The sequence below is a fragment of the Myodes glareolus genome, chromosome 26 (assembly GCF_982192425.1).
Source record: "Myodes glareolus chromosome 26, mMyoGla1.1, whole genome shotgun sequence".
In the NCBI taxonomy this organism is placed as follows: Eukaryota; Metazoa; Chordata; class Mammalia; order Rodentia; family Cricetidae; genus Myodes; species Myodes glareolus.
This window is the reverse complement of record NC_142051.1, coordinates 42,226,753-42,252,906: the sequence shown is the minus strand read 5'-3', so window position 1 is coordinate 42,252,906 and position 26,154 is coordinate 42,226,753. Positions and strand designations below refer to the sequence as shown.

Here is a 26,154-nt window from a genome sequence, read left to right as displayed (position 1 = left end):
TAAAACTGGGAATATTTTGCAAGCAGGGTTTGATACTTCCCTGGATAATCGAGTGGCTTGCTGAGGGCCCCGCTCTGATTGCCGAGACCACAGTAATTCCCTTGGTAGTTTCTTCTATATTCCTAAAATGCGCAGGAATACAGTGTCACCGAGGCACCTGACAGTGGCCGTGGCTGCGTGTGCATGTTATGTTTGTTCTCGTCCACATATAAGACACACGTTCAGAAACTGCCAGCCACAGACCTGGCCAGCACCCACCTTGACGTTTCACGTGGCTTCCTCAAAGGGCATGAGCTGTCCTCAGAACGCTGCCACGCGTGGGGAAAGAGGGACCTGTACTCTTTGTTCTATTGAAGCCAGGAGTTAAGCTGAGGTTCCGTCTTGCCCCGAGGTACTTGCTGTTTTGATTTAGGATCCTTCCAAATGCAGGCGACATCCAGGAACTGTACGACACCACCCTGGCTCTGGGCCACGCAGCAGCCTTCTCGGATGACTGTGACTTACCCTCTGCTCAGGACAACAACCGGCTTGTGGGGCTGCAGGTGGGCATGCTCTCTTAGACATCCTCCCTCCCCTTCTCCTCCTCAACTCAAAATGATCACACTCTCCCCATCCAAAGCCAGCGGGAACTTTGGGGGATGGGGTGAGGGGCTCCGTTTTTTTCCCACTCACTCGGGGCCAATTTCTGTTACCATTAAGTCTCACTTTCCTAGCCTGAAACATTGCCTGGACACTATTCTGTTGTGTTTGTGAGCTGCTATGGGATGCTGCCAAGTGTCCAATGTAATGGGACACAGCGAATGTTCTAAACAATGATGGCTGCTGTGTTGCTTATCATCACCACAGGCTGTGTGACTTGGCTCCCAGCACCCACACAGAGGCTCACGACTATATGTAACTCCAGTGCCAGAAACCCAACGCCCTCTTCTGGCTCCCTTGGGCACCAGGAACACACATGGTACATACATGTCTCTCCTCTGCCTCCCGAGTGCCAGGATTAAAGGTGTGCACCACCACTGCCCGGCTGATAAAATCATTTTCAAAGGGAACATTGAGTCGCTCTTGTGGGCAGGAATGGGAAGGCCACACTGAGTGCTGGGACTGGCTGGGGTCAGGAGGGATCTTGAAGCTGCGACAAACAGGACTGATTTGGATGAGGAGGGGCTAAGTCTGGTCTAATGACTCTGGGCTTCTGCCTCAATACCAAGAAGGATAGAAACACTATCTTCTGAGGCAGGCATGTGGCTGTGGATGGAGCCAGCTTAACAGGACTTGGTACATGCTGCCTGTTGGAGCTGCTTAAGCATCAAGAAGGCAACGCCAGGGGCGGCAGGGGCTGACGATCTCTGAGAGCCAGGCCAGCCTGGTCTACAAGGTGAGTTCCGGGACAGCCGGGACTGTTAGGCAGAGAAATCCTGTCTCGAAAAACAAAACAGAAATACAATCCCAACTAGGCAGATGTGGCAGTTGGAAGGCTAGAGAGATGGAATTTAGAGCCCTCAAACAGGATGAGCTGCCAATGGAGTCAGAAAAGAAAGCAACAGGTGCTGGGGCTGAGAGGCAAGAACTCAGTATTCAGAGGTTAGAAACGAGACGAAAACAGAAAAGGAGAGCCGTGAAAAACACTCACCCCGGAAGCCTGTCCTTTGTCGTGTATTCATGCACGGTGGCGTGCACGCATGCGCACACACACAACTTTAAAAACATGCTGGGCACAGTGGCACGTGCCTGTAATCCCAGCACTGGAGAGGCAGAGGTAGGTGGGTCTCTGTTGTAGTTTTGAGGCTTCTGGGTTACATGTTTAGTCCCGGGACAGCCAGAGCTACAGAGCGAGAGCCTGCCTCAAACAACAAAACTCACCAAAAGAAACAGGCAGCGGCACAGAAGGAAGCCCAGGGACACTGGACGGCAGCTTTGAGAGCATAACCGTCTCCCAGAAACAGAGGGCTCCACCCTGCTCTTTTGCAGAACACGTACATGGGCTATCTGGACTACCGGAAGAAGGCCATCAAGGACCTTGGCATCAGCCCCAGCACCTGCTCTTTCAATCCTGGTGTGATTGTCGCCAACATGACCGAATGGAAACACCAGCGCATCACCAAGCAGCTGGAAAAGTGGATGCAGAAGAATGTGGAGTATGTGTGTGTGTGTGTGTGTGTGTGGTGGGGAGGGTGTTTCTCTGCCACTACTGTTCCCAGCTGGAAACAAACAACTCAGCTAATCTTTGCATAGCTCAATTTAGAGAGAGAGAGAGAGAGAGAGAGAGAGAGATCTGAGGGCAGATTTTCATAGATCCTGTTGACCAAGAAAAGGGGCACGGGTGAGAATCTTTCCCCGAAGGATAGTCTGAAGAAATGGAGATGCTGTGAAATAGGGGATTCATTCCCTTTATTTCCCAAGTAGGTTGCTTAGCAATGTCTCTTCAGTCTTTTCCACCGAGGAAACTTCATTTATTTTGGGTTCCTTTATAGGTCTCCTTTTTGAGGGGGACAGGGTCTCACTCTGTAGCCCTGGCCTGCTGGCCTGGAACTTGCTATGAAACTAGGCCGGCGCCAGGTGATGGTAGTGCACACCTTTATTCCCAGCACTCAGGAAGCAGAGGCAGGAGGATCTCTGAGTTTGAGGCCAGCCTGATCTACAATAGCTAGTTTCAGGACAGGCTCCAAAGTTACAGAGAAACCCTGTCTTGAAAAAAAAAGAAAGAAACCATGCCAGGCTGGCTTCTTACCTCTGATATGCTGAGATTGCTACCATACCTGGTCATAGACCTACTTTTAAGGTTAATTTTATAGAAACTGAATTTAAAAAAAGAATATTTAATACTTTTAAAGACAGGGTTTCTTGTGAAGCCCTGGCTGTCCTGGAACTTGCTCTATAGGCCAGGCTGACCTCAAGCTCCCAGAGATCTACCTGCCTCTGCCTCCCGAGTGCTGGGATTAAAGGGAAGTGCCACTATGCCTGGCTCAATTTTTTTCCATTTTTTTCTTTTTTAGACAAAGTTATTATTATTATTATTATATGGTGGTCTGCCTCCTTCCTTCGTGTACAATTGTGTACCACAAGCATATCTGGTCTCCCTGAAGGCCAGAAAAAGGTGTTGGATCCCTTGAGTCATAGATGGATGAGAGTCACCATTTGGGTGCTGGGAATCTTGAACTTGGGTCTTCTGTAAGGGCGCCAGGGCTCCTAACTGTTGAGCTATCTCTCCAGACTTTATCTGTGTCTTACTTAATACTATCCTAACACCAAACCTGTGAGTAGTTAGAAATGATACAGGATCAGAATGTGATCTTCTGTGCCTGTCATAAAATCCTTGAGAGTGACAAGATAGTAACAAGAATTAACACTGTGAATCTGGGTGACATGCGTGTGTGTGGCCTTATGTACAAGAGTGTGACCCTAGGTAATGAGATAGTGTGACCTTAGGTGACACACGCAGGAGAGCGTGACCTTACGTGACACACATGGGAGAGTGTGACCTAGGTGGCACACGCGGGAGAGCGTGACTCTACATGATGTGTATGGGAAGCTTCTGGTTTTCTGTATTTTCAAGTTTGATAATTTTAAAAATTAGAAAACCAAAACCCACACTGGAAGGTGGGTGTGGTAGCACACGCCTTCACCCCAGCACGTGTCAGTGAAGGCACAGGCTTGATTCAGGGCTGTCCTCAGCAATATAGGGATTTCATGGCCAATTTGCTTTACATGAGACCGTCTCTAACAACAAAGATCCTAAGCTAAAAACGAAAAGTTGGGGAAAAGTGAAAGAGGAAAACCTTAGTCTTGTCTGAAGGACCACATTCGCATTTACTCGGTGTTTTCTCTATCTCACGTCTCAGAGAAAACCTCTACAGCAGCTCCCTGGGAGGAGGAGTGGCCACCTCCCCGATGCTGATTGTGTTTCATGGCAAGTATTCCACCATCAACCCTCTGTGGCACATACGGCACCTGGGTAAGTACCGCCAGGAAACAAGGGATGTGTATATTGTACCCAGTGACCACCACCAGGCTACCTATAGCCTAGGGCTTCAAACCCTTGGGGTGACCTTGGCCACCCCAGTTCATTAACTCTCAGGCTCGGAATCTGCAAATGCAGCTGCTATCTTTAGCTGCAAGGTGGTACACTCTAGGATTCATGGAAAGCTTATGAACCTGGGCTGCAGAGGTGGCTCAGCAGTTAAGAGCACTGACTGCTCTTTAAGAGGACCCAGGTTTGATTCCCAGTACCTACACGACAGCTTACAACTGTCTAGAATTCTAGTTCCAAGGGATCCGACACCTTCACACAGATATGCAGGCAATGAATGTGAAACTTAAAAAAAAAAAAAAAACCTGGGTGGTGGTGGTGGCGCACACCTTTAATCCCAGCACTCAGGAGGCAGAGGCAGGCAGATCTCTGTGAGTTTGAGGCAGCCTGGTCTACAGAGTGAGTTCCAGGACAGGCTCCAAAGCTACACCGAGAAAACCTGTCTTGAAAAACCAAAGAAAGAAAGGAAAGAAAAGCTTATGGACTGATGCTTAGCATAGAATTTCCACTTTGCAATGTTCTACAAAACACTATGGACAGAACTTACTGGTGTGTAACAGTGTACAATGGCCTTAAATAGTTGACACTTTAATGCTATTAAGTCAAATCTCATCATTTCTGTATACACAAAATCCCACCAAAGCAGGGGTCTATAATTCTAAGAACAGCTGTGTGAAGCTGGGCTGGGGTATGGCTCAGTGGATAAACACTTGCCATGCAAGGTGGTGATGGAACACACCTTTAAACCCAGCCAGCACTTGGGATGCAGAGACAGGAGGATCTCAGTGAGTTCAAGGCCAAACTAGTCGACAAAGTGAGTTTCAGGACAGCCAGGGCTACAAAGAGAAACTCTGTCTCAAAAAAACAAAACAAACACTTGCCACATAAGCATGAGAACTATGTGGATCCCCGGGACCCTTGTAAAAGCAACACAAAGCCAGAAATTCCAGGACTCAGGACAGGACAGGGTTCTTGGGGGCAACTTGGCTAGCTAGTTCCGCCATATTGGCAAGCTCTGGGTTAAAGTGAGAGATCATTGCTTCAATGCTGGAAAGAAAGTAAGAAACCTGGGTCAACTTTGGCCTTATACATGCACAAAGGCACGCCCACATGCATGCATACAAAACACAGACACGTTGGCAATAAGGAAAGGGGAAAAGCACGTTATGATCCTGGAGCAGAGGCAGGACCACACCTGGCGAAGTGCCAACTACCGATATGCAAGGTGGTAAGGTCGGCCTAGAGCAGAGCAATGGTTTGGAAAGGGATCTGGTTTTATTTTTCTTGGATGTGAAAAGCAACAGTAATGATAAGACATGCTAAGTTTGGGTCTACACAGAAAGACTTAACATCTATAAAGCAAATCAGTTAAAAGTAATCTTATCTCTTGGACTCAGCCCTCTGAGGCAGTTCCAGTGTCATGGAGCCGAGGTAAAGATGTCTCAAGGATGCTGTCACATCCAAGTGCCTCTGCCCAGAGGTGGGCTCCTTTGTGGAGACAGCCGGAAGCTGGTAACTAACCACAGGCTGAGGTATAAGTTATATTTGCATGACCTTCTCAGAGTATGGTAGACTACTCTGAGGAATGGCAGTGTTAGGCTATGGTCCCTGTCTGACCCTTTGGTTTATTTATCAGCTGTGTGCACTGTAGTGCCACCCCAGTGAGGTTAGCGGAGGTGTGACTGCTAACGAGGGACTTTTACCGTGAGCCTGTATCCAATGTTCCATATAAACTGTACTCACTAACAAGCCTGTCTTCCTCTGCACACTGAAGGCTGGAACCCTGATGCAAGATATTCGGAGCACTTTCTGCAGGAAGCTAAACTACTCCACTGGAATGGAAGACACAAGCCCTGGGACTTCCCTAGTGTTCACAACGACCTATGGGAAAGCTGGTTTGTGCCTGACCCTGCAGGGATCTTCAAACTCCATCACAATAGATGACATATTCCAACTGCGCCTTGGTGTCCTGCTAACGCTGCTCCTTACGAGCAGCAGCACCTGATACACAGGACCCGCAATGGAAGGAAAAAGCCACTGCGTACAAACTGAACCACGCACCACACAGGCGGACCTAACTTCTTGAAGTTCAAGTGATAATTACGAACTGGCTTGTCACCACCTCCCTCCTGCCCCTTTTCTGGTGTTTTGAGATAGGGTCTCACTGTATACCAGGCTGGTCTTGACTTGAGGACAATTACATCAGAAAACCTTAAAAGTCTCTAATTTTTCAGTTAGGTATTTTTGTAGCTGTTCTTGTTTGTTTTGGTTTTAAGATGGGGGTCTCTCTCTCTATAGCCCTGGCTGGCTTAGAACCTACTTATCGACCAGGCTGGCTCAAACTCACAAGATCTGTATGTTCTGCCTCCTTTGTACTGGAATTAAAGGCACCATGCCTGGTTAAGGTTTTTCAATTTTTAAAAGGTTGCCAGTTTTGTCTTTTATAAAAATTAAAAACAAAAAATTATAGATATTGCCAGGTGGTGGTATATGCCTTTGATCCCAGCAGCTGCGCAGAGGCAGGAAAATCACTGTTGAGTTAGAGACCAGCATAGTCTACAGAGTGAATTCTAGGACAGCTAGGGCTACACAGAGAAACCTTGTCTCGAAAAGCACAACCAAAAAAAAAAAAAAGATATCTGTACAAATAAAATATTCAAGTTTTTATGATTTTTCTCATGCATTACTCTACTATACAATAGAAAGAAAACTGTCTTCAGGTCTAAAGCAAGGAAGAACACCATTCAGTCTTGCTATAGAAAAGTCTGCACCTTAAGTTTGGCTGTTCTTAACATTTATTCTCAAACCATGAAGACTTCATGTGAATTTAAAGTCTCAGCGAAAAAAATCCCATGCTGTCATGTGCAGGAGACATCAGCATTCACTCCTCATCCCTCACCCATTCTCCAGTCATAATTTAAAGGTACTTCTCTACTCAAGGAAGCTGCAACAGTTATTACCGAAGCAATACACAGTTCCACGCTTTAGTCCCCTGAAAACAGTGACTCAGCTGATCCTAATCCCTGACGCAAGGCACTTCAGAGCACCCGCACAAAGTGTCCATGTAAACAGCAGGCAGAACATCTTTGCATCACATGACTCAGCCGCCAGTTTTGAACGGTGCTGTTTGAGTTGTCTGGCTGCTTTTCTGGGTGTCGCCGGGATTGCAGAATGTGATGACCATCCCCTCTGCAGAGGAGCTGGACTCCTTCAAGTACAGTGACCTGCAAATTTAAGCCAAAAGGCTGGGCCTCCGGGTTAACCTGCGGGCAGACAAGAGCCTTGAAAGTCCACCTGAATCCAGAAACAAGGGGGGAAAAAAAGTAAAACTCAGTGTGAGAATCAGTCTTCTGCAGTCTCCTGTGCAAAGACAGAGATACAGATTAACTGTGAGGGGCGAGCTGAAGGGAACCAGTTATGTCACCAAAGCAAGAAAGAGGCACATGACAGTCCATGGAGTCCCTAACTTCCAGGATCATTCTGAGAAAAGTCACCCTACTATATTATAGAATCAAGAAAAGCAGGAAAAGCAAGACCTCAGAACTACAAAGTCTCCACGTGTGACCCTACCGGGGAGTGCTTCAAAAGGCCAGGCTGTATTCAGGACCCCTAAGTTAAAGACCACAGAGAGGAAACCGGCTTTTGACCTCCAGGTAGGCCTGTCTCGTCCCCTCAGCTACAGGCCACACCGGGAAAGCTGAAACCTTGGGGCAATCTTGAGAAAATACTTCTCTGAAGCTGAAGGAGTGTGCGAGCAGAGTTAGCGTCCACGGGAGACCTTACAAACAGCCCTCTCCACACCAGGGAAGAACAACGCAAGAAACATGAGCAAGAACGCCAGGAGAGGAAAGCAAAGGTTCTGGAAGCAGCCCAGCGATCCTGCCGATGCCTTGACTCCGACTTCTTTCCTTTTGTGGATGTGTTCATCACCTCCTCCTCTACAGTCAAAAGCTCGGCTCCTCCCGAAACTTCAGTCCCAGTTTGGAGTCTCTGTTCTCTGTGCGCTATGGCTCTGAAAATATAGTCTCGCCCTAAAGCTCAGAACTAAAGTGGCTTTCACCGACTGTCCTGTCCAACTCTGCTTTTTTTTTTTTTTGAGACCTGTCCTTGGGGTTCTTGCCTAGGTTTCCCATGTCTAGGTCCTGCTAGTTCTGAGAGACAACCTGCGTCCTTTCCTGGACAGAGCGGTTCCCTCATGCAGCAAGCCACAGCAGAAGCCTGGCCTGAGAGTATGAGTGAGATACGGCTCACAGGAAAGGGGAGGCTGGAGAGGCCATCCCTGCGTTCACTGTCCGGAAAAACCTAACCACCTTACTGATTTGGTTATGGATCACTATTGCCTTGTTCAGATCATTTCATGTAACTGCCAACTGGCACTCATATTTTTAAGCCAGAATTCCTTAGCTCCTCCTACTTGTTAAGTAAGAGCCAAAGGGCAGAAGGGGCACCACACACTGGACCCTGGACTGGAGCAGCTGACAGAGCCTTGAGTTCTCTGCTCTGTCCTGGGACGATTCTGAGCTGTGGAATGCTTATGATTGTCATAAATAAAATTTTTATTTGTGAAAAAAAATAAATAATGACTCGTACACAGCTTGACCTAGACTTAAGAAAAAATAAAACCCATCATTGCAACAGCTACAAGGCATGTTATGATTCTTCCCTTATTTATAGGACGGACTGTGGAATATAATAAAAAGCTCACGGACATTTCATACTGCAAACCAGCGTGCTCCTCAGGTATGTATGCATCAAGTCAGAATAGTCATGCGCCATCAGGATGAATGCAAGAGGCATTTCTGAATACGCAGTTTTATATCCACCAGCCGAATGGGCTGGACGATTTGTAGCACCATGGAAAACGCACAGCAGCCCACAGAGGACAGAACTCCACAGATTACAGCCCAGAGTTATGGGAGAAGACGAGCTCTGGGCTAAAGCAGAGGTGGTGATAAACAGTTACAAAAGGAAACAAGTTGGAAGTCAACCTTTTCATGAGGTTCACTTAGTCCACAGTAACAAACAGTGACAGTAATTTTTAAATTATTGACTAAAATCTTAGTACATCCCATGTACACATAGCACCAGTTTAAAAAGAATTATCCTCCAGCACCGTATGGCTCACCCTGAAAGTTCATTTCTTATCACTTTCCACATCACGGATAAAATCAGAAGAGTGATAAACACTGATGGGGAAATTCAGCAAATACACGATTGGCAAACTGTAAAAGTCTACTGCATTCTCAGGAACCTATCAGCTCAGCAAACAGTTTCTGCCTCTGAGAGGACCAACACCCAGGAGTGAGAGGCCAAAGGCAGGGCTCAGGCCCCAAGGCCAGGCTACACTCTGTTTCTAATACTAAGCAACTGCCATACACATCATTTGGAGAGTGTGACTACAGCCCCAGCTCCCAAAACTAACCAGACCCCACTGGGAGTGGGTTAGCTGCCTTTTCCTACTCTGATTCTTACTAGCATGCCCTTCTGAGGCTTTAAAGGGATCAGGGCATATTTAGGTATGCACAGTCAAGAATCAGCTATAAATATTCAGACTGTTGCATTTTAAAATTACACCAAACTGATTTCCCAAAGAAAACCTGTTTCTTCATAAATGAAATATAGTATATAAAAAGCTGGAATGATGGGTAATTCAAATACAAAACTCAGGTACAAAACAGCCCATTTTTTCCTTCCAAACTACATAGGCTCATACAGTTGACTCTACCGTACATACAACTGCTCCATATATAATTACACCCTAGCATAAGGAACTATTCCAACTAAGTCTTCAGGAGACCGAGGCTCTAGGTCCTGCCAACTGCATTAAAACTGCAGCACCGGGGCAGAGCTGAGAAACACCGCCATCAAGCATGGCTTCCTTCCTGCTCTTGTGTCCCACAGTTGTTAAACAACGGGGTCTGGTCTGTGAACGGCTGCGTCATCCACTGCCCATTTGGAATGTCGCTGGGAGCTGCTTCTCCTCTCAGCTCTGCACTGTTGGCTGCTGGGAAGGGAAAAGAATCTTAGGTCACTGTCAAGTTTCAACTGATCTCACTGGGAGATTTTTAAAAGGCATTAATGAAGAATTATTAAAATACTAAGTGAGTTTTTCAAATCAATGTCAAGTTTCTACTAGATTTTCAGATCATTTGTTGTTCAGAGAAGCAGATGCAAATGGGTTGGTTTAGAAGCCATGACTTAGGAAAATGATGTGAAAATCTTTAGTCACTTAATTGTAATAGTATTAGTATTCCTACATCACCAACAATTACTTTCTGTTTCTATTACATTCCCATCGCCTCCCGGTCCTCTGGAAGGAACAAATCTGGAGGGAAACATACTTAGCCCATTGGAAGGAAGGCTGCAGGGTTCACTATCACACGGGTTTCCGCTGTATGCACTGCCGTATGCGGCTTCGTAGCCCGGATCATACTTCTCTTCCTTAACAGCCATCTTCTTCGCATCCTCTGTGGGAAGGTAGGAGATGAGTGAAACTGGGGTTGTAAGGAGTTTTCTATGCAAATTCAGCTGAGTCATATAAAGATTTGTTATTTGTGAGCGGCATGAGCCCATACGCATGCCGATGACCAAGGAGCCAGAGGGCAATGGATCCCCTGCAACTGGAGTCTCAGGGGGCTGTGAACCAAACCTGATCTACAAGAGCAAAAAGTTGTTTGTTTTACCCACTGAGCAAGGCACCCATCTCTCCAGCCCCATTTGCTATTTTTCTTAAAATTCTTTGCAACATATACTAAATTAGCTCGGAAACTGGGAAAATCCATCACGCTCAGTTTTAGGCAGGGAGGTGCTCCTTAGACCCAGGACAGGGGAAGCTGTGGTACAAGATGTGAACAGCCACCAGAGCATCTGGTTGTAAATTCCCTTCCTCTTGCTTTAAATCTACAACTTCCTTTCTGTTCTGTACACACGAGAGACTGACAAGGGAAGGGAATGGAACAAACCTTGTGCGAGCTGTAGGTCAAACGTGTATTGCACCTCCTGAATGTCTGTGTTCCGCTCAATGCCTTTCAGCTGGTCTCTTAAGTCCTTCAGCTTAATGTAGTAATGAACCTTGTCCTGGGCGCGAGGAAACTGAGCACACCTGGCACTGGAAGACGGCATGACGTAGCAGAGCTGGGATCAACAAGGTTTAAGTGTCAGAGATTTTAACATTTGACTGAATCTACTCATACTGCGGTTAGATAAACTTAGGCTTAGTCGGCTTAATAACTTAGTACTTAAAAAAGATGGCTCCCCCAGCGTTCCTCTCAAGTCTTGTCTTTTTACAGTAAACCCGTATCTCACAATTTAAAAGGAACAAAAGAGTGCAGCGTTGACGGTGAAGCCCCTCCCAGCTGTCTCTATTGCCTAGTTCCCTCGGCTGGCGCATCACTCCTGAGTTTCCCAAAGTGTTTGTGGGCGACCAGAGGCATCCAGGGCATCCTTTAATAAACATCACGCACAATGCGCTCTTCCTTCTCTCTCAGAGATGTTCTGACCAGAGGGCAAGGCAGAAAAGGCCTCCTATAACCTACTAACCAGAGTCAACTGCAGCTCAGGTTGTTTGCCTCCTTCTATCATTAACTCTAGGGAATGCTCCCAGAAACTGAATAAAACACCAGAAGTAGACAGCTACAGGGAAAGACACATTTATCATTTTGGTTGTTGACAAATTATCCTTCAAGGAGCAGAAGTTGCTTTGTCCTCTCTACACATAAGTGAGACAATGCACTACTATATTTATGGAGATTTTTAAAGTCGGTTTCTTTATTATATAATTATTTTTCTTTGAGGTTTCCTCATCATGTAATTACTTTTCTTTGATTATAGCATGTTTAAAGAAACTCCTAATTGATATGCTAGCATGCTTTATAACAGCACATTCTCAAGACATTCTTCAATTAAATAACCCAGAGTAGACTGGCTGGGTATGATGGTGCTTTAATCGAGCACTCAGGAGGCAGAGGCACAGCCTGATCTACATAGTAAGACCCACCCTCAAGGACCCCACCACACCCACACAAAGTAAAAGAGTAAATTGCTTTCTCCTTGAGCTAAATCATTATAAACATCAACAGCTTCTTATTCCATGGTAAAGAGCACACTAAGTGCAGGGCCACCGAGAGGGCTGCCACAGTTGCCATAGTTACTTCTTGGCTGGGCTGTCACTGACCCAGATCTAGGATCACCTGGGAAGAGGAAGGTTATCTGGAGAATTACCCAGATTAGACCAGCCTGAGGCCTTGCCCGAGAGGCACTTCCTTGTTTTGGGTGTGAGGGCAGGCATGTAGCGTGTGTACAAGGGGGATCAGAGGACAGACAAAATGTGGGAGGCAGTTCTCTCCTCCCACACATGTGTCCAGGCACTGAACTCAGGCTGTCAGGCTGTCAGAAAATGTCTTAACCAATTCAATGACCATCCTGCCAAGCCCATGAGGCATTTTCTTAATTGCTAATATATATAGAATTAAGATGACAAAGTTTCTCTATATAACAGCTCTGGCTGTCCTGGACCTTGCTTTGTAGACCAGGCTGGCCTCAAACTCACAGAGATCTGCCTGCCTCGGTCTCGGTGTACACCCTGTGGTTTTTAAAAAGCTGTGTCCAGGGCAGGCCTGGTAGTACAGGTTTATAATCCCGTCCTCTCCTCAAGAGGATGGTAATTCAAGGCCAGCCGCAACTGTAGAGTGAAGACGACTTGGGGCAACTTACTGAGACTCTATCTCAAAACAAAAGTAAAAAGAAGGCTGTGGACATAGCTCAGTAGCAGAGCATTTGCCTGGAATGTGAGAAACCTAGGTTCAGTCCCCAATACCAGCCTCCCCACCCCCAGACACTGAATAATAAAAGAGTGCTGTATGAAATCTATGTTTAAGAGGGCCAGGGTATAGCTAAGTGGCACAGTTACTGCCCGGTGCACAAAAAGACCTAGGTTTGACCTCAGCACAACAAAATAAAACAAGACAGCCAAACGCCTATTTTCTTAAGTACTAAACAAAACTGGAACCACGTGTCTGCAGCAAAGACTATGGGAACTAGTTAGAAAATCACTGTATAGGACTGATGGTAACTCAGTGGTTAAGAGCACTGATCGTGCTTACAGAAGACCCAGGGTTCAGTTCTCAACATCCACGTGGTGGCTGACAACTGTATCTCCAGTCCCAGGGAATCTGGGGTCCTCTTCTGGCCTCCATTAGGACTGCACACATGTACACAGACATAAGTGCAAGCAAAACACCCATACACATAAAAATAAACAGATAAATAAATGCTAAAAACAACCCACAGGGCTGTCTCATGATATGAGATATGTGACAGTGGCAAAAGAGGGGCTGGATGTTTGTCTAGCATGTATTAAATACACAAACGAAGTAGCTAATCTTACCAATGAGGCTCGTGTTTATATGTACATCTAAATTCTTAAGTAACTGCCATTGACGATATTCTGAATGTCCTATGAGCCAGGTCCTCTGACATTTAGCTGACAAATACTTTTAAATAAAACTCTAATTGCATCTGGAAGGGTAAGCTGATACTTATTTACCAGAACAGACGGCTTTTCTCATGGCTAATGGCCGTGTCTGAGACAATGAGGACAGCTGGCCAGAGGCCCCTGGCCTACAATGTACTGGGAGGACTTACGGTTTCTGTGTCTGGGATCTTGTGGGGCTGAAGCCCAAATTCCAAGTTCTTGACCTTTACTCCAAAAACTTCCTTACTGAAAATTTCATAAATACCTAAAATAGAAAAACACAAACATATCTAACACTGCCCTTGACATTAGCATAGAGAAAATAAAAACTGTAGAAGTAAATCTTACATTTTCCATTAAACACCGCTATTCGTGGCTGGTATTTCTGCAGTTTCTGCACTAGGATTCGTCCTCCTTCCCGGAATTCCTTACTAAAATTGAAACAAGAAGCAGAGGAACACAAACACGGAGTGTACACAGCGTGCTACCTTCAGGCAGCTCTCAATGAAAGTCATGCACTAATGTCCCTAGCACACGACAGCCCGCACCACCACAAGCCCCTGCTCTACAGCTACCTGGACAGATCCTTGCTGCCTGGCGTCGTCCTCTCCACCATGTTGGTGAACCCGATGCCATACTTCCCGGGTAAGGTGTGGTCATCCATGTGGTTCAGCTGAACCTCACTCAGTCCTGACATGAACAGACACTTCCCTGGGAAAAGAGGACTCTGTCACTTCCACAGCAGGCAGAAAGCTTTTACCAAAAAACTGATGGAATAGCCTACATTACAACTGGAGGGAGATAAAGGACTTAGGAAATATTAAAAATTGTAACCCAGCTCTAATAATGAGAGCAGGCTGGATACCATGCTAATCTCTATGATGTTAGTAACCATTATTTTCCTACAAGAAACTAGTATCTTTGCACACATAGCTTCAAACCATGTTCTTACCCAGTTACTGGCAATGCCACCATCTGCCTTTGGACTGCCCTGGAGACTGAAACACCCCGAGAGTGGAGGAAACTAAAACACTTCCTCAGAATTAAAAAAAATAACAGGGACAATATGGTGCTAGTTTCAACATTACATTACGATTTATAGCCTAAACATCTGGAATCTTAACTCTCTGATAAGGAGCGTTTCTTGAGGACACGCACTGCTCTAGTAGGCAGTGGTGAAGCGTCTGTGTGAACATCTTACCCAGAGCAACACATACGGACATCTTACAAACACAGAGCAACACGCACGAATGTCTTACATACGCAGAGCAACACGTATGAACATCTTCCATACACATAGCAACACGTATGGACATCTTACATATGCATAGCAACACGTATGGACATCTTACATACGCATAGCAACACGCACGAATGTCTTACATACGCAGAGCAACAGTATGGACATCTCCCATACACATAGCAACACGTATGGACATCTAACATACGCACAGCAACACGCATGAATGTCTTACATACGCAGAGCAACAGTACGGACATCTTACATATGCAGAGCAACACGTACGAATGTCTTACAGACGCAGGGCAACACATACAACCATCTTCCATACGCAGGGCACACAGTAGTAGCAGTGCCAGCTCACTAGGGAAGAATGAGCCCTCGCTGCTATCATCTTCCACTGGAACTATCTTTAGAGAATGTCTCAGTCAAAGCATTTTATATATAACTGATATCTAACAAGCAATGGATCTAAGTATGATTTTATGTGTATGGGTGTGTCTCAGTCAGGGTTCCTACTGCTGTGATAAAGACCATGACCAAATGCAATCTGAGGAGGAGAAGGTTCATTTCATCTTTCATCTCTCAGGTCCCACCCCATCACTGAAGGGAGTCAGGGCAGGAACTCAGTGGCGCAGAGGCCATGGAGGATGCTCCTTGCTGGCTTGCTCAGCCTGCTTTCTTATACACTCAGGACCACCTGCCTGGGGTGGGTCACTCACAGAGATCTGGGCCTTCCCATAGCAGTCATTAGTCAAGAGAACACCGCACAGCCCAGTCTGGCTTTTCTCAGAGAGGCTCCCTCTCACCAAATCACTCTGAGCTCGTGCCACACTGACAAAGAATAAAATAAAGACAACTCTAACAGGTGTTTCGCCTAGGGTGTTGTGCACCACTTGTGGGGTTGGTGCCGAAGGGAGTATCAGGTCCTCTAAAACTGTAGCTGCAGGCAGTTGGAGTCACCATGTGGTGCTGGGACTCTAACCCGGGTGCTCTGAAGAACAGCCAATGCCCCACCCTCCGAGCCACCTTTCCGGCGCCACAATCGATACTTTCCATCTCTCTAAGGAAATAGCACTTACAAACTCTGGGAACACCAATGCTTTTGTCTACACTGGTGGTTCTAAACCTTCCTAATACTACAACCCTTATTATAGTTCCTCACATTGTGGCGGCCCCCCAACCATAAAATTAGTTTTGCTGCTACTTCATAATTATAATTTGCCACTGCTATGAATTGTGATGTAAATATTTTTGGAGCTAGAGGTTTGCCACAGGGGTCATAACCCCACAGGTCTACATGGTCACAACAAAGTACTATTGTTACCATATCTATGGAATAAGCACACACACAAACAAGCACACACGCATGCATGCACACACACAAACACCTCTTAAAAATAAAAATCAAGGCCAGGTATGGTAGTGCATGCCTTTAATCCCAGCACTTGTGAAGCAAAGGCAGGGGGATTTCTGTGAGTTCAAGCCAACTTGTCTAAACAGTAGTCCCTGAACAGCCAGAATTACGCAAAGAGGCTCTGTCTCAATTACAAATAATAATAATAATAATAATAATAATAATAATAACAATAACAAATAAATAAAACCTTGAAAACATCGAGCGAAGAGAAAGTACGGGTTAGCTGGTCGTAGAATATAAGCTTAGCTCAAGGTCCTGTGTCTACTCCCAGCCCCACAAGCACTGCAGATGCGCTTTTCCACACCCTGCTCTCTAGTCTATCTACTGAACGTGAGAGTGACAGACCATTTCGCCTTGGTCTTCATGAACATGCACAGAAAAAGGAAATCTGAGTAAATCTGATTTGTATCATTCTCATAAAGTCAGCCTGCTAATCCTGATACACACAGCTCATTCCACAGTGCAAGCAGAACTTACAGAAGTGATTCCCAGGTCCAGGGTAATGGTGCCCTTTGTAAGCAGCCATCAGTCCTGGGTTAATGCCGATCTACAAAACAAAATAAACAGTTTATCTGTGAAAATAGGGCTTAAGTTCTTCTCTATTAAATTAAATAAAATTCTCTATTAAAACAAAAAATGAGCGGGGCCTATCTCTGACTCTTCGGCCTACTTGTAGGACCCTTTCCGTCCTACTGTGCTGCCTCGCCCAGCCTAGACGTGATGGCCTGTGCCTGATCTGAGTGTAGCTTTTCTGCCACGTCTGGTTGGTGTCCTCCAGGAGAGAGAGGTGGATCTGGGGGGGGGGGGGGGGGCTGGGAAGAGGGGAGGGAGAGGAAACTGTGGTCCAGCTATATGAGAATAAAAGAAAAGGAAAAAAGGAAAAAAGAAAGCTGGGCTGTGGTGGCACATGCCTTTAGGGAGGCAGAGGCAGGCGGATCTCCGAGTTCAAGGGCAACTTGATCTAATAAGCGAGGTAAAGGACAGTCAGGACTACACAGAGAAACTCTGTCTCAAAAAACAGAAAAAGAAAAAAAAAGAATGAAAAAAAGAAAGAAAAGGAAGACCATTTAATAAGAAAAAAAGATCAGGGAAGAAAGGACAAGAGGGTAACTGGGCAGTAAACACAAACAAAGTACACCATATACATATAAAACAGTGAAGCCTGGTACATTGCACTATTATAGATGCTGAAAGGAAAGAAAAAGTCAGGCTTAGGCCTTTGGACTTCTATACAGGAGCGGCAGATAAAATGGAATTGATTATAATTACTGCAGCATATAGAAACGACTTCCGAAAATTTGCTATTTTCAAAAGGCCAACTGGACTCCCTACTGAGACATGCCGCTTTCAGTCAGGGAAGAGGTGGATCTTCCAGCAGCCAGTCTGAGCCACGTCCTGCCAGCCTCCCAAACAGTCACTCTCTCTACAGACCGCCTGCAACGCTGTCCACTGACATTCATTCGGTTCTAGTTTCTTACAGTTACAGACCTAAGCTCAAATTAAGTACTGTCAGGCTGGCTCAGGCTCGTAACAGAGTCAGAGGTACCAAGGGTTGTTGCAAGTTTGGAGCCAGCCAGGGCTACACAGTGAGTCTATCTCAAAATATCAAGAAGCAAAACCACTCCAGTACCGTCATTTACCGAGAACTACCAACTATCATGCAACCTAAGTGGCTCACACGGATTATTTCATTCAATGCAACCCCGTGAGGGAGAAACTCAGGCTTCACCAGTGATGAAACTGTAAAGATGAAGGCTTGCCCATGTCCTTCCCTTGTTGGGAGGTTTGAACGCAGGCAGCCCCAATCTCAGGCTCACTTTTTATCCAACCACACATAACACAACCTCATGAAGGTAACACACCACTCAGCCCCCCAAACCCCAAGGTTTCTCAGAAACCTTCTGTTCAGAAGAATGCGATTTGTAGGAACCACTACTAAGTTAATCCTCTAGTGACATTTACTGTCAGAAAGGACAAAGATTCTTACGATCACAATGTCCAGATTGAAGGTCAAGATGTCGGGCAGCGTCTTGGTCAGCAGCTCAGCTTCGGAAACCCCGTTGAAGCGGTCCACTTTCCTCTTCACTTTAAACGTGTCCGTAATCTTCTCTTGCTTCTCTTTTGACTTTGTGGACTTGCCAGATTTTTTTGATTCAGCACGTTTTTTGGGTTCCACGGGGTCCTGGGGTTCTGATGCTCTGGTTTTTCTTTTTCTTCTCTTTGGAGCCTCTGAAACAGGGATTTTCAGAATGTGGAATTCCACAGCAGCCATGCTATCCGATTTTCCCAACACTGGCTTCTGCAATGTGTTCCCCTTTTCCTCTCCCTCCAGGCACATGTAACTGAAGTGGGATTCCCCTCTGTATGCTGTGAATATCACTGGTTAATAAAGAAACTGCTTTGAGCTATAGCAGAGCAGGGCAGGGCAGGGCAGAACAGACCTAGGCAGAGAAAACTACACTGAATGCTGGGAGAAGGAAGGCGGAGTTGGGAAGCCAGAGACAGACACACTGGAAATTTGCTGGTAAGCCACAGCCACGTGGCGATACACAGATTAATGGAGATGGGTTAGTTTAGAATATAATGGAGATGGGTTAGTTTAGAATATAAGAGTTATCTAGAAATATGCTTAAATAAGTTATTGGCCAAACAGTATTGCAAATAATATAGTTTCTGTGTGGTTATTTAGGAGTCTGGGCAGCCAGGAACACAAATATGCTTAAGCTATTGGCCAAACAGTATTGCAAATAATATAGTTTCTGTGTGGTTATTTAGGAGTCTGGGCAGTTGGGAACACAAGCGGGCTCCTACAATATGTGAGTCACAGACTGATTCCCTATACAGTCTCACTTGGTTTTCCCAGGGAACCTCTTTATAGGAATTCTATCAGTACGTGAATAATTAAGTAAGCAAATTTTTGAACAAGGCTGGTGCACATCTTTAATACCAGCATTCAAGGGGCAAAAGCAGGCGAAGAATTTCTGTGAGTTCAAGGCCAGCCTGGTCTACAGTGAGGCCCTGTCCTCACAGGCAGAGCTTTTAACTCACTACTGACACTGAGACTGAAGTGTGTGCTGAGGGCTACTCTGCCCATGTGTGTGTCACCACCTGTCACTCCCGCTGACAGTCTCGACAGCCAGGTGTCTCTGCCCATGTGTGTGTCACCACCTGTCACTCCCGCTGACAGTCTCGACAGCCAGGTGTCTCTGCCCATGTGTGTGTCACCACCTGTCACTCCCGCTGACAGTCACGACAGCCAGGTGTCTCTGCCCATGTGTGTGTCACCACCTGTCACTCCCGCTGACAGTCTCGACAGCCAGGTGTCTCTGCCCATGTGTGTGTCACCACCTGTCACTCCCACTGACAGTCTCGACAGCCAGGTGTCTCTTGACAGCACTTCTGCCTGCCGAGGCAGAGAAACAGAACTCTCTGAATGCTTTCCTGTCTCCTCAGGCTTCCTCCCCATTCTACTATGTGCTCTCCCACAAGCCTGGAAGGCTGCGTCTGCCCCTCCTTACCAGGCTCCACCACCATAGACCAGCAGCTGGTGCAGCCCTAGTGTTCTGCATCTGCAAACACAGCAGCAAGGCAGGAGGCGGCTCCAGCCAATAAGTGAGGTACAGCCCTGGAGCGATGCACCAACTGTGAGCACATTCCTTGTGTAAATACTGCCACCACTACGCCACCTCCACCTCCCCCCCCATCTCCTGGCCTCTCTTCTAATTCTTCATCTCAATGTGTGGCACTTCCTGTAACCAACTGTGTGCTTTGGCCAACTGTGCGCTTTGATAATGCTTGAGTTTGCCCACCAAAAGCTGTGTTTGATGTTTAGTCCTCCGGGAGCTGTGGAACCTTTAAGGCCCCTGGGTTAGCTGGAGGAACGCCTTAGATGGCACTATCAGATCCCTGGCTCTGTGGCTCTCGGTGGGGGGGGGGGGGGGGGGGGGACACGTGATTCTCTCACGCACTCTGCCTGTGTGGTGCCAGCTGCCATGAGGTCTTCCCCAGAGCTGAGCAGATGCTGGTGCCATGCCCCTGAACCCGCAGAGCTGTGCACAAATCTCTTCTCAGGGTAGGAGAGATGCTCAGTGGTTAAGAGCACTGGCCACTCTTGCAGGGGACCCGGCACTTGTACGGCGGCTCACAACCTCCTGGAACTCCAATTCCAAGGGCTCCCACCCCCTCTTCTAGCCTCTGAAGGCACCAGATAGGCATGTAAAACACCCATACACATAAAACAACACAATAAAACATTTAAAAAAAAAACCATACTTCTAAAAAAATGTCACTAGGGGCTGGGAATATATCTCAGTGGTTAAGAGCAGATCAGCTATTCCTCCAGAGGACCTGAGTTCAATGTTCAGCACCCACATGGCATCTCACAACTGCCTGCCACCTTAGTTCCAGGGATCTGATGCCCTCTTCTGGCCTCTGTGGGCACTAGGCACACATGTGCATAGACACACAAGCAGGCTAAACACACATAAACATAATAATGTCACCCAGTGTCAAGTAAGTCACTATAATCATGTACTGGACCACGACAGGTACTTTCGGGCTTCTCCTTTTCCTTCACCATTTACATGAAATACAGTAACTCTAGACAAGCAATTCTACCTAAATATTTCCCAACTTCCCCATACCCCCCAGTTTTCTTTCTATCTTCCTCAGGCTATATAAACAGTCTCTAATCCACTCCCTGCCGTCAAGCCTGTCTTGCTCTTAATCTATCCTCCAGACTGACTTTAGGATGCCCATTTAAGTCACTTCCTTGCTCCCATCCTCAACAGCTCTCCACTGCGTTGGGAACAGAATGCGCACTGCTTAGGGTCAACACAAGCCTGACTGCCTCATCTGGCCCCTGCCCACCATTTCCTTCTCTACTTCAGAATCCACACAATTGCTCAGGGTTTTGGCTGCCATGCCTCAACTCTGCCCCCTCAGTGGCACCTTCTCTTCGCTGTCACTCACAGAACGTCGCTTTACCTCAACTTTTAGAGCTCCTGTGTTAGTGTTCTGCTGCCTCTGAGTCCAAGTCAGATGCTAGTGACATAGGTCTCGGGTTGCCATTTTGCGCTCCTGTACAGCACTTAGTGTGCAGATGTGGTCATGTGTTTACTACTGCTTTACCAAGGGAGGAGGCATTGGGGGATGGTTTTAAACTAGCATGCTAAGAATTACCTGGTACAGGTTCAGGTTCTTGGGCAGGAGCTTCTGCTGGCATCTGTTGGTCAGTCATCACCGCCATGTTAGGAGCTTCGGCCATCATTTGTAGAGATGGAAAGGAGTGAAAACCCTGACCTTGCTCCAGAGAATAGCTGAAAGAGCAGATGGGTAGAAGTTGTGAGTTTACGTGATCGGGTGGACAAATCTTCAGTATCCAGGTATTTTATAGCCAGACTGTAGTCATTATTCAAAGGAATAGGCGAGGAGGAAGGCTGACTCTCCAGTGCGCACTGCTCCCTGACGTTCACCAAGCACTCACCACACAAACACTGACTCTCGCTGTGTAGTGACTGGATGTGCCACTGAAGCCCGCCAGTCCTCTCTGAAACTAGATCACAGCAACTTTCTAGTAGATAGTCTTGAAGGACTATCAATCCATATGAATTAAAAATATTCACAAGTATAATTTATATCCCCATAAGCACTACTCCCCATCTTGGCACAAAGATTTCCCCATCCTAACAGTGTAACTTGGGTTTTCTTTTGGTTTGTGTGTGTGTGTGTACGTGTCTGTGTGTGTGTGCGTGTGTGTGTGTCTGTCTGTCTGTCTGTGTGTCTGTGTGTGTGTGTGTGTTTTGAGACAAGGTTTCTCTGAGTAGCCTTGGCTACTGCCTCGCAAGTGCTGGGATTAAAGGTGTGTGCCACCACTGCCTGGCTGTTTGTGTGCTTTAATGTACCCACTGGACTCGGTTTATTATTGTTGGCTTGTTTTAGTTGTTGCTTGTCACTTTCTGGACAGTAGAGGTAGATTATAAGTATCTGTTTAACTGAAGAAACAGATACCTCTGAACTGTCTTCTGAACAAGACTTACACTTCATTTAAGTAAAGCACGCAGGCCTTGTTGGGCAAGGAGATGCGCACCTGTTATCCTAACCCTGGTGAGGAGAAAGCTGGACCGTGAATACCAGCTACAGACAGATCCTGACTTGACTCAAAACATAAATCAAGCAATCAGCCAAAACCCACTCTAAACCCAAGCCTTCAAAGGAAGCAATATCCAAAAGCCTTTCTTTTCTTTTTGGTTTAAAAACAAAAACAACAACAACAAAAAAAACCAAAAAACCTATCCTAGAACTTGCTCTGTAGACCAGGCTGGCCTCGAACTCACAAGAGATCTGTCTATCTCTCCCTCTTGAGTGCTGGACTAAAGGCATGCGCCAGCACCACTGCCAGGCTCAAAAGCCTTTTTATAGTGACATAAAACTTCTCAGACTGCCATCAGCACAAAACCAAGGGACACAGATGGACCACAACAGTATCAAATAATGGCACCAAATGAAGGATGCATTCAGAGAAAAATGGAAAAGATTTTATTATTTGAAGAAAGAAAAGTTACGTTCTCTGTGGGAAGACACTCTGCCTGGTGTCTTTGTTTCTCAGTGTCTTGGGGGGAAGAAAGAAGCCGAGAAAGCAAGAGGTAAGGGCTGGAGAGACAATTGCTCTCGAGGATCCAGGTTCATTCCCAGTACCCATGTCAGCAGCCCTCAAATCCCCTGGAACTCTAGTTTCGGAACTCCATGCACACTTGCAGAGATGGGGCACATATTAAGTAAATGTTTACTTTACACTTAAGTAAAAAAGCAAAGGTTAAATGAGCTAATTCTGTAATTAGTCTTATCTCAGTAAAATGGCCAAGTTAATACCTAACTTTTAACTGCCAGGCAGTGGTGGCACACACCTTTAATCTCAACACTCCAGCAGCAGAGGCAAGCGGATCTCTGAGTACCAGGCCAGCCTGGTCTAGAGTTCCAAAATAGCCAAGGCTACACAGAAAAACCCTGTCTCAAACACACCTCCCATGAGTAACAATAGATTTTTCCACACTACCTTGCTGTGAGCTCTGCTTCCTCAGGTCTTTGTGTACCACCCTGGAAGAATGCCTTTCCCTGGCTCAGCCCATTTGAGAGCACCGTGCTAACAGCCTCATATGCCTTGACTTCCTGCCGCAAGCACACTGCGTGAAAGTGATGAGAAATACTTGGGACGGCCCTGCTCTGAACCCTGAGCTATCACGGCCCTAGAAAGGGCTTGAGCAGTATAGCCTAGAGACTCCCCTGATTCTTTTCAGCCTCGAAATCAACTTCATCCTGGCATTCTTCTGTGCAGTGCCGTCCGAGATCCAGCTTCACTGAGCAGAGGCCTGCAAAGGAAAGGCCTCCGGCAACTGACAGCTGCCAATACCACCACACTCAGGGCAGCTCCTCAGTTACACTTCCCTGCAAACACCCTAAGGACAGATCAGGAGCTGTGTTGTCTAGGTGATTCCAGCTCAGGCAGCCAGTGATGGTGATGAACCATTACAGGCCCCAGACCTGCCATTCTGTGTCAAACTCAAATGCTCCATGAAAGGGGCCGGTTCTCTTTTCTTCCCTCATCTGTTGGTCTCAACTGCTCCATGAGGCCTCTTTCCTTCTCAAATTGCTTTCTCTCTTAGGCCCCTTCTTCACTCCCCTCCCCATTCCCAGGGCTGATTCCTACAGCTGTCTGTGGTTTCTCAACACAAACACACACACACACACACCCCAAACACAGCATCAGCATGAAACTGAGTAGTTAGTTCCCTTCTTCTCGGGAACAAGCTACACAAGCTATTATATGAAAATGGTCCACAGCCTGTGGCCATTTTTCCTGCCTTATTTTGTTAATGCTTCACTATCCCATTCATTTAGCTCTTATTTATGAGGCTGATTCAATCCATCAGTTCTACAAACCCCTCTGAAAGTTGAGCTGGGACAGACATTCCTTTCATCAGCAGGCCACTGGCACCCTGCAGCTGGTAAAGGAACAGAGTTGAGGATAGACAGATCTACAAGCCCTGCCAGGACAGACCCCTTTACAGTGTGTCCTTGAGTCTTTCACCAATGAGCCAGGCTTTCACTTCAGTCTCACAAACTGCCATCAGCCCCCACAACCCGCTTACAGAGGTGTAAAACAGCACAGCGGGGTAGGCTGGCAGAAGAGAGAATGAATGTCTTGCCTAAATGAATGAATTTGCTACAGAGAGGCACGCTAATTCTTCACCAGGCCTAATAGTTAACAGGCATCAGTTTATCCGCAGAGGCTCTGCCATCTTGTTTTTCTTATCTCAGCCGGGCGATGGGTAAGGCGGATCTCTGTGAGTTCGAGGCCAGCCTGGTCTACAAGAGCTAGTTCCAGGACAGGCTCCAAAAGCTACAGAGAAACCCTGTCTCGAAAAACAAAATAACAGCAACAAAAAGGAGTCTAAATCTCCAGACCTATACTTCGGCAACACCCCCGTGACATCATCCTCTGCAGGGTCACCAGAGAGATACAATCTCTGGATCGCTTTCCTAGCACGTTAAACACGCACACTCCACACGCGAGAGCATCCACCAAGCGACCCCGCCAACCGCGCCCCCGCTGCATCATCACGGTTCCCGGCGACCCAGGGTGCAGAACCGTATACGGGGGCTGCGGCCGCGAACGCCGCCTTTTAAAGCTCGCGGGTAGCCGGGCCCGGAGGACCCCCGCGGGCTGGGGGAGGGGAAGGGAGGGGAAGGGAAGGGAGGGACGAGGCGGGCCCCAGCGCGCACGCGCAGGCCGGCCTTTGTGCGGGCCGCGGGCCCCGGGCCGATCCCAGCCGCGAGCGTCCGCGTTACCTGCGCGCGCCCTCCGTGTCCATGGCGGCGCCGCTCAGGGCGCGGCCGCTCGTGCCGGGGCCCTCGGGCGCCCGCTCTGCCGGTAGGCGCGCGCGCGGAGCACTCACCACGCGATCGGGGGCGGCCGGCGGACGGACGCGGCGCTAGCTCACCGGGCGCACTTCCGGCTCCCTCCGAAAAGGAGGAGGCGTGCCGTCACGTGACGCCGGCCGCCGCGTAGCCTTTCGGGAAACGTGGAGGACCCAGAGGTGGCTGGGGAGCGCTGGGCTGACGTCAGCTGTTGTGGGCGCTGAGTTTCTGGTCCAGCTTTGGGATGTTAGGTGGACGCTTAGGCTTGGTGGCAACTTCATGGCTTTCGACACCAAATTTTGTGCTCTGCCTGTCATTTTCGGGAGGCAAAAGCAGGCCTATCGGAGTTCGAGGCCAGCCTGATCTGCAGCGTGAGTTTCCAGGACAGCCAGGGCTACCCAGAAACCCACTCTCTAAAAGCAAAAACAAAACACAATAAAATAATAATAATAATAATAATAACAATAATAATAATAAAATTTAAACTGTACCTTAACCAAGACAACAATAAAACAGTCTTTATTGTCAGTAACTGTGATGGGTAGTGGGAGATTTCTGTTTGGAATTGAGAAACCTAAGAGTTGGAGGCCACTACCGTTTGGGCCTCAGTTTATGAATCTCTAAAGCGAGGCTCTTAGTAGATAGGCGAACACTAGCCTTTTAAGTTCATGACGCTGCGTGCATCGCGGCTTCCCTCAGTCTGATACACCGATCCCACTTTTACTTCTCCGCGGTTCTTTTATGAGACGATCTCACTGCACCCCTGCCTGACTTAGAACTTTGTGGCCGCAGTGCAGATTGGCCGCAGCAACCTAAGTCAGTCTCTTCAGTACTGACTGGGATTACAGTCGTGTGCCACCACCCACACGTGGCTTTGGGGGTTTTCGGAGTGGGTTTTTGTTTCTTGACGTCTGTCATGGTTGTTAGCGCGAGACTCCCTTAGACAACTCTTCTAGTGATAAGCTTCCCTGTTTCTTCAGGTTACATGACGAGAAACATGGATGTGAATTAGACTTGCCATGTTTGTGCCACGACAGAGGTTCATGTGTTAATTTACAAAGACTGCTCACTGCTGTGAC

At 47.1% G+C, this 26,154-nt stretch overlaps 2 protein-coding genes across 5 annotated transcripts in view; one reads left to right on the top strand and one right to left on the bottom strand.

Moving 5' to 3' along the window:
* The window catches only part of Glt8d2 (glycosyltransferase 8 domain containing 2), a 30,906-nt gene extending 22,235 nt beyond the window's left edge, over positions 1–8,671 (top strand). Inside the window, exons 7-10 of the mRNA XM_087902092.1 lie at positions 430–542; positions 1,969–2,135; positions 3,840–3,952; positions 5,802–8,671. Of these exons, the coding sequence (XP_087758218.1) occupies positions 430–542; positions 1,969–2,135; positions 3,840–3,952; positions 5,802–5,971 (563 nt within the window). The 3' untranslated portion in view covers positions 5,972–8,671. The remainder of the gene's footprint in view (positions 1–429; positions 543–1,968; positions 2,136–3,839; positions 3,953–5,801) is intronic.
* Positions 6,670–25,190, bottom strand: Tdg (thymine DNA glycosylase). 4 transcript variants are annotated; one of them, XM_085683232.2, is made up of 10 exons: positions 25,114–25,190; positions 21,341–21,477; positions 18,147–18,388; positions 16,637–16,706; positions 14,075–14,210; positions 13,848–13,930; positions 13,670–13,764; positions 10,990–11,161; positions 10,369–10,494; positions 6,670–10,031 (listed from the first exon to the last, which is right to left on the bottom strand). In XM_085683232.2, the coding sequence occupies exons 2-10, from the start codon at positions 21,426–21,428 to the stop codon at positions 9,892–9,894; spliced, it is 1,152 nt and encodes a 383-aa protein (XP_085539358.1). In that variant the 5' UTR covers positions 21,429–21,477; positions 25,114–25,190; the 3' UTR covers positions 6,670–9,891. The 4 variants fall into 4 exon arrangements, with proteins under 4 accessions (XP_085539358.1, XP_085539356.2, XP_085539357.2 ...); XM_085683230.2 differs by having other exon boundaries at positions 25,007–25,142; XM_085683231.2 differs by having other exon boundaries at positions 6,670–10,028; positions 25,007–25,142.
* Between the last annotated feature and the right edge of the window lie 964 nt (positions 25,191–26,154).

Coding starts and splice junctions, on each gene's coding strand:
- Tdg (XM_085683230.2), bottom strand. CDS start 25,029: ATGGACACGGAGGGCGCGCGCAG. Junction 13,765..13,847: donor AGCGGTGTTTAATGGAAAAT/GTAAGATTTACT, acceptor TTTCTATTTTAG/GTATTTATGAAATTTTCAGT. Junction 11,162..13,669: donor AGATCCCAGACACAGAAACC/GTAAGTCCTCCC, acceptor TGTTGATCCCAG/CTCTGCTACGTCATGCCGTC.